This window comes from Hyalella azteca, unplaced genomic scaffold, assembly GCF_000764305.2.
Source record: "Hyalella azteca isolate HAZT.00-mixed unplaced genomic scaffold, Hazt_2.0.2 contig2887, whole genome shotgun sequence".
Taxonomy (NCBI): Eukaryota; Metazoa; Arthropoda; class Malacostraca; order Amphipoda; family Hyalellidae; genus Hyalella; species Hyalella azteca.
In genome coordinates, this window is record NW_025933145.1 from 21,194 (window position 1) to 33,882 (window position 12,689).

Below are 12,689 nucleotides of genomic sequence, written 5' to 3' on the forward strand. Positions count from 1 at the left end.
CAGTTAGGACAAAGTTTGTTTTTCTTTTCTGTTGACACGCTGCCATAACTGCAATTTTCAATTACCTGAACGATTTCGTAAACTAACATTCAAGCAAACGCAAAAATAAGCCATAAAAATAGTCATTAGTCTAGATTTGATCTAAAACAAGATTTTTTACACTCTTGATGCATTAAATGAATGGAAATGTCAATGATTTTTAAACTAAATTCAATCAAGCTCAAATTTTCCATGAGTGTAAGTAACAACTGATTTTTTAATTTGCTCAAGTTATTAAAACAATTTATTTGTTTCATTTGAAGATGCGATATAGGAGCTCAGTAGTGGGTAAAATATGTAGAAGTGGTAGGTTAAAAATACTCTCTTGAACAGTATAGGTGCATGGGTTTATTCATCATATGCCAAATTCACCATTCTATATGTCACGTTAGAATCGACTTTCCTCTCATTCCGTCGTATCACATAGCGAACGTACGCGTGCACATTCATCGACGCCATTTATAAAACGGGAGATGGTCATGGTTCGTACGTTTACCCTGTTTAGCCTCTGACCAGCCCCATCATGCGGTAGCGTCATCAGCGTTTGACCAGGGGCATCATGACGAAGCTTGACCAGCTGCTCTTTTTAATCATATTACGCAGATTTGGCCAACCGGGCAATTGACTTCCAAAAGAGACTGGTAAATAGAAGCAAAACACCCTACGTGGCCGAATTGCGTCTGATTCACCCCTAAGCCGAATATAGTTCCTCTAAAACGACCTTAATCGGCACGAAAATTTTGACAGGGTTGAAGCCTAAAGACGTAGGTAATAGGGGACATGGGTAAAATTGAACATGTATAATGCGTAGGTGTTAAGAATGCTAAGAATGCGGGTCGAAGCGATATAGCAAGTGTGTAAGGCGCGGTTGTTTCGAGACCGTGGGAAGGAGTTAGTTTACATTGAACGCTGGGGAGCTCAGCGCGAGGGACACTCCAGTCGAGGAATGTGGCGTCACTTCGAGGGTATAGGCTTAACTGTGCGCGACACTAGCGTATATAAGGACCTTAGAATTCGCGCCAAAGGTTGGTTCTACGGAGGTGACCGTCACGCAAGCACGGTCTGCAGTCAGCGGACGTAACGGCGTTGCCACGGTTGTTGCCATTTTTGAACATTGACGGTCGCGAGAAACCTAGACTTATCGAGGCAGCTACGAGTTCCGTAAGCATGTCTAAAATCTACAAAGTACGGTCGACATCAACGGTACTGCTGCTACTCGGCCGTGAGGCAATGCGAGAGGCCACGAGACGTTCTACAATTATAAGGTCGGCAATGGGAAGACTCAAGTTTTCAAGCACCGAGCTCTGCACCAGTAATTATCTTCAGTACGGTCATCAATACGAAACGGTCACTATTCGAATTAGAAGAAGCCGGTCACAGTCATCTTCAACCGCTGAAGCACCGCAATGAGCCCGAAGTAACATCATCGACGATGAAGACTACGCCACTATTCTGAAGTACGGTCGTTGTAAAACAACCTACGGCCAGACTGGCCGTGAGGCATCAACATCAGCAAGACACGACTTTTCTCAATACTAACTTACATTCTTTCTTCTTGTACCTTATCGGATAGTCTACGACAGTACTTACTTACTCTTAGCTATCTATCATTTATTTACAAAAAAAAAAAAAATTATCTATGCTCGCGCAACACTCCTCTCAGTCACTATCGCCCGCGGTCAATAAGCGAAACTCAATCTCACGGTTTTCGATCCCTTGCTTACCCAGCTGCCTCGATAAGTCTAGGTTTCTCGCGACCGTCAATGTTCAAAAATGGTAACACCGGCGGCCTCACGGCCGCGGCCGTTACGTCCGCTGACTGCAGACCGTGCTTGCGTGACGGTCACCTTCGTAGAACCAATCTTTGGCGCGAATTTTAAGGTCCTTATATACGCTAGTGTCGCGCACAGTTAAGCCTATACCCTCGAAGTGATGCCACATTCCTCGACTTGAATGTCCCTCGCGCTGAGCTCGCCAACGTTCAATGTAAACTAACTCCTTCCCACGGTCTCGGAACAACCGCGCCTTACACACTTGCTATATCGCTTCGACCCGCATTCTTAGCATTCTTAACACCTACGCATTATACATGTTCAATATTACTTATGTCCCATATTACCTACTTTATTCATGCTTTCTCTGGTGAAAAATCTCTAGTCAGATATAGGAACAAAATTCAAAGATTGATTCAATTGGAGGATTGATTGTAGGAGAATCTGCTGGCTCGATCCTACACTATTGTAAAAGTATCTACTGACCTTTGAACAGGCAGGATTTCTTCCACTCAAGATCTGCAAATAAAGCATCACGAGAAAGCAGATATTTGCGCTCCTTTTCCATGATGATTCGAAAAAATCCATTATACTCACAATATTAATACAACCGGCAGCCTCCTCTATGTACTCGAAGAAGTTGTGCCAGTTCCGATTCGGTTTTGGGGTAGGATTATTAAGGGTAATTATGTCACCCTCTGCAACATGAGTCGTCGGTTCATTGCGATGGTCGGGTTTCAGTTTGGTTTGAGGCTCTGTACAGTCAGAGATAAAAAATATCAAGTGACATTCAGATTAATGTCATATGAAATAATTAATATTTTGGGCTTTTTCGGCTCAAGTTGCTTTTACTTCACTTTAACTTTTATGAGTCAGCGGAGTTGATAAAGTCTGAAATTTTTATGTGCATGGTAATCGTATGACATAATATGAAAATGTATATTCACAAAATTAAAACTAACCTAAAATTAGTTGTGGCTGCACAGAGTTCTGCATAGCTCTGAAAAATTTAGGCGATATATTGTGAGTGAAATTTCGGTTTAATTTTTATAACTGACGACAAAAATAATTCATACTAATAGCAAAATATTTGAGGTGCTTGGCGAATATTCACCTACGTGCTCTCAGAACCAAATACATTATTATATATTTTCAACGATATAATGAATTTCATTACTTTTTATTTCGTGTTTGAATGAGTTTTCAATTGAGAAATGGGATTTAAAAAGCTTCCAATTCCATTGATACATCGACGTTTTAAAATTTTCATTTGACTTGAAAAAAATACCAAGAGAGCCTGAAAATTTATTTAAACTTATGAAGGAATAGTCCCTCATAATTTCATGCATTTTACCGAAATATATTCAGCAACTACTTTAATTGACCAAATAGCTGAGTAATGAGAGTGTAAACTTACTTGTCGATCATAGACACGAGTGCGATGGTGACCAGGATAATCGCGGGGACTACAAGCAGAGTTCGCTTGATGCCACCGCGCATGAGACGTGTGTTAGTGGATGGTGCCATGTTCATGACGGCATTTAATTATTATTTTCCTTAAAATGTATACAGTTTTTGACTCGTGCTGTGATAATGAAGAGATTTAAAGTTATTGCTCGGGATAAATGATGCCATGCTAATTTTGAGAATCCATTGTTAAATAGTTAATTAATAATAATGATAATTTTCAAACTTTTTTCATTTTAATAACACTATTCTCCTCAACTCTGATTCAGTTTGTATATTGTTTTTCGATTGCTGAAACTACAGGCTTTATTACAAGTGAATTTCCTTTATCTGGTAATATGAAAAAATTCAAATTATCCTTCTACACTTTACATTCAAATATTATATTCAAATGCTGGGGTCACCCAAGTTCATCCAGCTGTACATGAAGTACTTATATGGGAACCCCAACAAAGACCGAATTCTTCTATCATCTCTTAAAATAATAAATAACCTAAAGTAACAAATAAACGAACAGAAATCAAGGAATGAATAAAAACTCATTTATAAAAACCTAATGTATATATACAGAATATAACAAAATGAATAACACATTGTAATAATCACTAAATGAAGACCGCTGCGAATAAACAAATATCCAAGTAGAGACCCACCTTGAATCTGTGGGTTCACATGCGAGACTACCTTGAGTTGATGGCGTAAGCGCGACTGCTATGCCTGCCGCCCTTAATTCAGCGCCGACCAGACAAACGAAACTTTATCCGTGCAGGGAAAGTGAACTTTGGTATTCTTGACATTTATAGATACGAAGACACTAATGGATACTGATGATGAATATTAAATAAAGAAGTAAGAACAAAAATGAACCCAAAATAACTCGAAAATAAACGCAAAATAAACCCAGCGGATGGCACGCACTGAAATTATAACTGATCTTGATAACCGAGTTAAGTTCTGTAAACAAAGAATAACCAAATTAAGATATAGCAATAATACTTATTCCTAAAAAATTACTATTCACAAATATCATATAAATTTACATGTCACAATATAACCATTCACAAAAGATTCGCCATCAGTGAGGAGCAGAGTGCTTCCCTACTAACAGAATTGAAGTAACGCGTATCGGATGATAAGGGTGAAGAGACTTTTCCTCTAAATGAAAATGAGGTGAAATCTAAAGACACTAATAAAAAAATGAGTACAAATTTAACAGAACAAATTTGAGAAATAACTGTTTGAATGATCGCCAAAAATTGACAAGGAAAATCGCGGTACAAAAATTAGTGACGTGCGCGGCTACAATGGGAACCTACAAATCTAACTTCCGCATTTCTAAACTGAAAATTAAAATTACAAAAGTATAAAATTAACAAATAATAGTAGTATAGACAATAGGCCTACCGTCACACTTTAAGGACGTTGTTTAAAAAATCAACTTCGAAGCCCTCGATGTCGATCTTAAGGTAGTCAATTGTGCTTTTCTCTTCGTTGATCTTCTTCAGAATATCACGATATGTGTAAACCTGCACAATAATTTAACTCAGAATATACCAAAATAAGTTATTAAATTTTCTCTTAGATATGTATCACAAAAAAAAACGAGACAGCATTACTGGCCTAATTGGGCCACCACTCTACATTACGAAAGCTAAGCGCCAAAGACAACCAACCAATGAGTCGATTTCATAAGTATTTGAGTTAGAATTACAGACATGCAATGTGAATACGCTTACTGTGACAACAGGTCAGATGTAGCGTCATCTTGCGTTTTACCTATAAAAAACAACTGTTAAAGTTGATTAGTTGTTAGCTGGACTTCATTCGTGTAAGGTAGAAATCTGTCCTTTAATAGGATTATATTATTTCTCCTGAATTCGCTGAGAAGGAGGAGCGATGCAGCGCACTAAAAATTACAATTGCATATAAATACTGACAATAAATTGTGCCGATGTAGCATTTTTCATTCGTGTGTTCACATCAGACCTAAATTTTCGTCGCAATTAGATTAGGATGAGAAACATTTGTTGTGAGCTCAGCTATTTAGGGGAAAAAATACTCACAAATTATTGAGCTTTCAATTCATATATTAATTCATATATTAAGCGGTAATATATGACGAGCGTGTTCGAATCTTATGATCGAAATACATGTTATTTAAAATAAATTTAAATGCCACGCACAATTTTAATTTAAAATACATATATAGTACATTATACATAATAGAAATTTAGAAGCGAAGAAAACTCCACAGAAAATCAACGTATCTCTATTGAAAATGTTTCGTAGTCCAGCTCCATCGTCAGTTCGATAAATCTAGAACACAAATACAATCAAAAGTTAATAAAGTCTGGATTCAAGAGAAAGAATACAGAAGTTAAAAACAGAGGCGTTATATTGGTAGATCGTAGTCGATATAACGATAGCCTTACTGCACTCATCACCGATCCTTAATTCTAAATTTGTCGAAATTACTGATCCAATCTCTACGACTATACTGAAAATTGAGGACAAAATCAATAGATTTCTGCGAAAACTCAATGATTCGTCTGCCCTCTCATCTGAAACTTACTCTAAATTTTACGCATCCAGTTCATGCCCTGGGATTTTATATGGCTTACCTAAAATTCATAAGTCTGATTTTGCCTCAAAGTTTCAATTTTGAACAATTTTAGCCGCATATAATACTTTTACTTTTAAATTTGATAACTTTTTAGTTCCAGTCTTGAACTGTCCAACAACTACCCCAGGATACAGTGGACATTTCTAGCCTAAGCACCAGATTTTCTAGCTTTTGTTCTTTTCGATTCAAGGTAAACGGGCTTCAAACACTATTACACAGCGCTTTCGTATTTGCACGACTTTCCATGTCATGCATTCTGAATTTGAATTTTTGCGGCACATCTTTTCGCTTGATGGATTTCTTTCTGGCTTAGTGTTTATCCAAATTAAGAAATTCATGTCTAAGCGATACATTGAAGTTGTTCCAGAGCCTGATAAAAAAAAGCATTTTTTACTGTTCTATTCCATACTTCGGCCATGCATCCGAAGCTATGTAAAAAAAATTAAAAGATTTGTTTATGAAATACTTTTCGAACAATTATCCTCATATTTACTGGTGAATAATTTTAAAATAGGTTCGTTTATAAGAACAAAGATATCCTCCTTTCCCAAATGTGATTCTCCCTAGTTTATAAATTTAGTTGTGCACGAGGGACATGGACATGCGTACATTAGACTGACGTCACGCAACCTATACACTAGGGTCGCTGAGCATAGAGGGAGGAGTTATAGGACTTGGCAGTTACTATCGCGCCCTCTTCATTTGGCTGTGCACACTCACACCGAACAGTGCAACGTTCCAGTGTACGACACTGACTTTAAGGTTTTAGCTTCTAATTCTGTTGCATCTGATCTGCGTATTTTAGAATCCTTGTATATTTTTAAAGAGAGGCCTAGTTTAAATGCAGCCGATAGTTCTTACCCACAAGAAATTGTGAATAGATAAGTATTTGCTTTATTACTGTCTTTTACCTGTAAATTTAGGTTTTCAACTTCTGTATTATTTCTTATGAATCCAAACTTTATTAACTTCTGATTGTACTTGTGTTCTAGATTTATCGAACTGACGATGGAGCTGGACTCCGAAACGTTTTCAATAGAGATATGTTGAATTTTTGTGGAGTTTTCTTAAGCAATCTAATGACATAAGCAATCTAACGACATAAGCAATCTAATGACATAAATACTTATTATGCATAATGCATCAATATCATGCGTATTCTGATACACTGCTGGTTACCGGTACTTCAGTGTCATGGAACGACGTGATCCCGGTGACGCCTCCCAGGCCCCAAGGCTGGAAGTGGATGTTGCTCCCCCTGAGGTGGGCCAGCTGCCCCATTGTGGGATCAAAGGCGTACACCTGCAACGAGTAATTAAAGTTCAATAATTGCACCGTGTTAAATGACGCAGTTGTTCAATATACAATAATGCAGTGTAGGTGCCTGTTTAAAATACCATTTATTATGGAAAAAACGCAATCAAACATGAAAATATTGATTAAAATATTCTGTTATGACTTGTTAACATGTTATTCTTCTTGTGGAGGAGTGTATCTGGCAAGCGTAATTTGGCCAATAATGCACGTTTACCATCTACTAAAAAAGTATTATCAAATTGCAGACTTATTCCTGCATGGCGCTGTCAAAGCCTTGCCCACTGCTATAATTTTCTTCCTTTACTTTCCTGAATAAATATTTAGTGAAGCTCACCTTGCAGCCGCATTCCTCCATGGCGTCGTCAAAGCTCCACTCGTTATTGATGCCGAAGGAAAGTACAATGCAGGAGCCTGGAGTGGGTGCGACCTTAGCGTCCAAACAAACGGCCTTGTCGCCATCCAAATAATTTTTTCCTCCATATTGTTTTCCTCCAAACATTTTCTGTAAAGGTGGATTTAGGTTAAATATATGACCCAAATTTTTTTCTTTAGTCGTCGAAACGAGTGCTTGATTAGTATAGTAATTAATAAGGATCTCAAAACCAGGAATATACGCAACTATAACCGTTAAAGATTGATTCAAGCCGACCGTTAGAGATTCAAACGATGCGGGTCTACGACGCCTCGATCGCGCGGGTAGCGGACGGGGCTATATAAGGAGCTAGGTAGAAGCAGAGGGAACGCAGTTAGTGTCAACCAGCGTGCGGGAAGGAAGTCTCGTGATGGGTGTAGACTTTTAGTAAGTGCAGTCGGAGTTAATCGGCGTCCTGTGAGGAAGCCTCGTGTGTGGAGACTTACGGTTGAGCTACAAATTTGGCGTCGTGGCGTGAACCTGGGAAGAGCACCGCGTGTGCGAGATATTAAGCTCTGCAAATTAACTTCGACGAGTGAGCCTATTTTTCCTGGGGATTGAAGACCACGCTAGTAGATCTGATAGCGTAAGATTATTCGACGAGCGAACCGATTTTCCTGAGGATTGAAGACCACACTATTAGATCTGACAACGTAAGATTATTCGACGAGTGAGCCGATTTTCCTGAGGATTGAAGACCACGCTATTAGATCTGACAACGTAAGATTATTAATCTTCTTTCTTAATTGTTTAATGGTTTCCGGGTTCCTTCACTGAGATTTAGCTAGGGTCTCTCACAGCAATAAATCACCGGAAACAAGCCTGTTCAACACAACCGCCTGACGATAGTAAAGTTCCGGAAGTACAGCACAACCCCCTGACGGCAATAAAGTTCCGGAAGTACAGCACAGCCACCCGATGGCAATAAAGTTCCGGAAGCAATTCAAAGCAGGAAACAAGTCGGTCAGGCACCAGGAGCGACTACACACACGTCTGATGTCCACCGCGTCTCAATCTGAACTCCTGGTTGTCCACCACTTGACTTTAGCTCGAACTGTATCTAGCAGACAACAGACTGCAACCCAGCTCGCCAGTGGAACTTCATGAACCCTGCCGTGCACTACCAGACGGTCTCTTTTAGCTCACAACATCCGGAGTCAGGTTTCAGAAAGCATAGTTCTGTTTCAAATAGATAGCAGGCGACTGCTCACACTTTCTCAGCTTCGCTGAATTACGTAACTTTTAGCTCACAGCATCTGGGGTTAGGTTTCAGCTAGCATAGTTATGTTCCAAAATTTATCGTCCTACGACGCGTGACCGTTCGACCGTAGGCTGATTCGACACACGGGACAAATATGGACTGCTCCGGCGCGCTCCGCCCAGGTGGTGTGAATTTTTTCGCGTATTGGTAGACGATGCTGGGCCATTCTACGTCAGGCTATTTTCCTATGGGCTGATTGATCTAATTCAATAGATGTGATCTGGCTGGTGGCTTGCGGCTGATAATGTTACAGTCAAAAAGTTTTATAGGCTACTTTCTTGAGAGAAGGGATCATGATATTGTCCATTCGATGCACGGCAGTGGTGGTCGCCGACAGGCGTCCTATGGCAAGTTGACAACTAAAGTGTCTATAGCTATCAGTAATATAAAATTCCATATTGTAGATAGAACATAGTAATTTTTTTAGCGTAACTTTAAACAGCGACGGATGATGGGGTTTAACCAATCGAAAAACCAGTACGACAAGCCATAACACCTGGCCCATTTTTTACTCAATTTTACAGCCCGTGGCACGGACAATGAGTTAAGTTTATTTGATTATTTCCGTTTGATGCTTTTGTGGTATTTGTTGGACTGCTCAGATCTCACTCATAGCTCAGTGAAGTCAAACAAGAACAAAAAAATGCTCCACCTTCCAGGGAGGCTTAAAGCCAACTGAGTCGAACGGTGAATATTTTTCACTCATATTCTGTTTTGCTGCGGCTGCTGCTGCATGAAGTATAAAAAGTGGATGACTACTACCCAATTTTGCGGATTTCTAATCAGAAACAAAATTCTTGTGTTTGTCCTCCATTTAACGTAGGGTTCTTCAATTTGACGCTCGGAGAACGGCTTCCATTCAGTGGTTGCCGCACGCTGGGCAACGCTAGCTGCTAAGGCAATCAGATTTCCACTCAATTTATGATGAACGAGAGCGCCGTGGACGAAGATGCGCATTGCGTATTATTGAGGCACTGCCATCAGTAATTCTAAAGTCGTCATTTCATAAATTGTGAACATTTCAGAGTCACAAACGGTGGACCATACTCCAATTTGACCCCTGAGAAGTACTCTTCTGTGGTACGCAAATCCATCAATCGACCCGTCAGTATATATCACTTTGCAGGCTTGGAGTTCCAGTTTCCGAACGTCACCGTTCAGCGGTATCCATGCAGGCCCAAAATGAGCGTGTGGAAGTGGGGCAGAAAGCCTAGTTACAGAAGGCGATATGGCAAGATGGCAATCGAAGAGTCGCTACCGAATCGTCACCACCCGGATCATCGTCTAAGATTTCAATAGCAAGATCATTTGCACGACTTGGATGGTTGTACTCCATGCTCAATCAATGTTCAAAGACACGGTTAGCAGCTTTGTACTCTTCACAATTTTTGTTGTCGACCTGTTTGTCACCAAGCCGAATTTTTTCTTTACGATTCGATTAGTAGTATAATTTTATTCAAATGAGTGAGTGCCGAAAAATTTATTAATTTTTTCTCTTGCGGCAACACAAAGTGACTGTCGCTAACGAAAAAAAATGATCAGACCTCTGCTGACATCTCGTCATCTTGCTTCGTAATGAAGATTGATGAAAATATTATTATTATTTTTCATTTATGGGAGCTATTTGCATATTGTAAATAACCTGAAAATGTGTTTACATTGAATCTTCTGTATTTCCCTCAAGCATCATGGTGCGTTCTCAATCGGCTCTCATTATTTTTTTTCTCAAACGAGTTAATAGTCTATTAGGTGAATTGTTCGTCCAATAAAGCTTACAGCAGAATTTGGGTCAAGAGCAGAACTAAGTTATAGTACTCCAATATTTTCTAAAGTTTCATTGTTACGGGGCCCTTATTGACTTAGCGTAATTCAAAACCATAACCTATTCCGCAATAATTCTTCAGATTCGACACGCTTCTCGCACTTCATCACACGAAGGAAACAAAGACGACCAAATACTAAGATTTCATTCAAAACGGAAGATGACAAGTGTGTAAGAATCGAAGTCGAGTCTAGGCATCGAATGTCTCCCTGTAGGAGAGATGTACATTAAGGCTAAGTTTACAAATTGGACAAGCCCTAAACACATAATAAAGCTTAACAAGAATTCCTAAAACTTAAACCTGGACAGTAATAATTTAACACACTTAACTGCCAGATCATGAAATAAAAGACAACAGCACTGGTCCTACTTTCAAATATCCGATGATAAAGTACACAGTACACACCTGTTCCCTGCGGTGGCGCAAGCAGAATAAGGCTATTAGTAGCTACTAACCCGGACTTCAGGGTCAATCCGGCGCAAACACGTCTGGTTTATATATTAAAAAGACACTCAGAACAGTCCAGGTTTCACTCCTCTACATCATGAATATGGATTCAAATGAAAATCAGGTACTTGTACGAGTAGTGAAGATCAAATCACCGTGATAATATGTAATTTCAACTGGGGAAGTTCACATTTTGTTAAAATAAATGCAGAAATCTCGAAAAAGACCAAATAAAATTTTTGCATTAATACACTTAATTAGCTAATTAACTAGACATTTGATTGATGCTAAATGCCTTTTTAGGGTCCCAAATTGGAGCGTTGTTGCCAAAAAACTTTAGTAGTGTATCAGTGGAATTCATATACCGTCGACAAAATAATACAGATACAGTTCCTTAACAATTCAGTAGTTTAGAAAGTTGCAAGATTAGTTAGCGGTATAATCTTGCTATATATCTTTATTTACCACGCGTTCCATATATAAATAGAGGAATTATTAAAACATATAATTGTTCAGGAATGTGGTAATTAATTGGTTAGCAATATAAAGAAACAATTGGTGATGAAAATTGACTCAGTAAAAATGCTTCTTAGAAAAGCAAATCAGAAACTCGCAGATGTAAATATTTCTAAACTTAGTATTAGATGGCAGAATTTAATAGTTTATACACGTACGATTGATGACCAGAGAATTATTTGACTTATATTATCAGGGAGTGGAACTTTTCTTCAGATGACGGTAGATTAAAAGGCAAGTTTCAGAAAGTAGTTTTTCTTTATTAACGACGTTTCGAATGCAACAAACATTCATTTTCAAGTTAAAGAAGCATTGTACATTGAAATTTTGGTGGAAATAAGTACATAATATAAGTAACTAGGATACAACAGTAAAATTTTGGACCAAAAATTACTCATTGAAATTTTGGTGGAAATAAGTGCATAATATAAGTAACTAGGATACAACAGTAAAATTTTGGACCAAAAATTACTCGGAAAATTCTTTCAGAGTTCAGACAAATCCGGTAGTCAGAAAATAGCTGGAGTCCAATCTGTAGAGATGAGAGGTTCAGCTGTCGCCGGTTGGTTGTTGTCGGGCCACTGCATGATCATGATGCTGGTGAGTACCTTCAGCACAATGCAAGTGACGGTATGGCTGTGAGCTTGTCTCGCGTAGTTCACCTGCCCTCCAGTTTGAAGGTAGCTAACGATACAGCGGCTCGGTGTCTTGATTGTTAGTCCAATTTGTCCGATGTTGTCTAAAACATGAAGAAGTCTACAACCTTCTTTGAAGCAAAATTTATAGACTACACCGGCCTCTCGGATAACTCCCGCGTTTTTGCAGGGGCCTTTGTTGCGTTTAGTTTGGAATTTGACATTGTTGTCAAGAGTGTCACAAAGCCTGTTGAATTCATCGACGATTTTGAGATGAACTTGCTTGTTAATGATGCTTTGAGACCTGGTATGGTAGTGAGCTTGTCTCTGGTGGTAGGAGAAACGGCAGTTCAATGTCGCAGTTGCCACTCCAATAA

General features: G+C 39.0%; 1 protein-coding gene across 1 annotated transcript in view; it reads left to right on the plus strand.

Annotated features, from left to right (window-relative positions):
* The first annotated feature begins 12,217 nt into the window (after window positions 1-12,217).
* The window catches only part of LOC108677004 (nuclear mitotic apparatus protein 1-like), a 15,001-nt gene continuing 14,529 nt past the window's right edge, over window positions 12,218-12,689 (plus strand). The window contains exon 1 of the mRNA XM_018165156.2: window positions 12,218-12,277. Coding sequence (XP_018020645.1) covers window positions 12,218-12,277 — 60 coding nt within the window. The remainder of the gene's footprint in view (window positions 12,278-12,689) is intronic.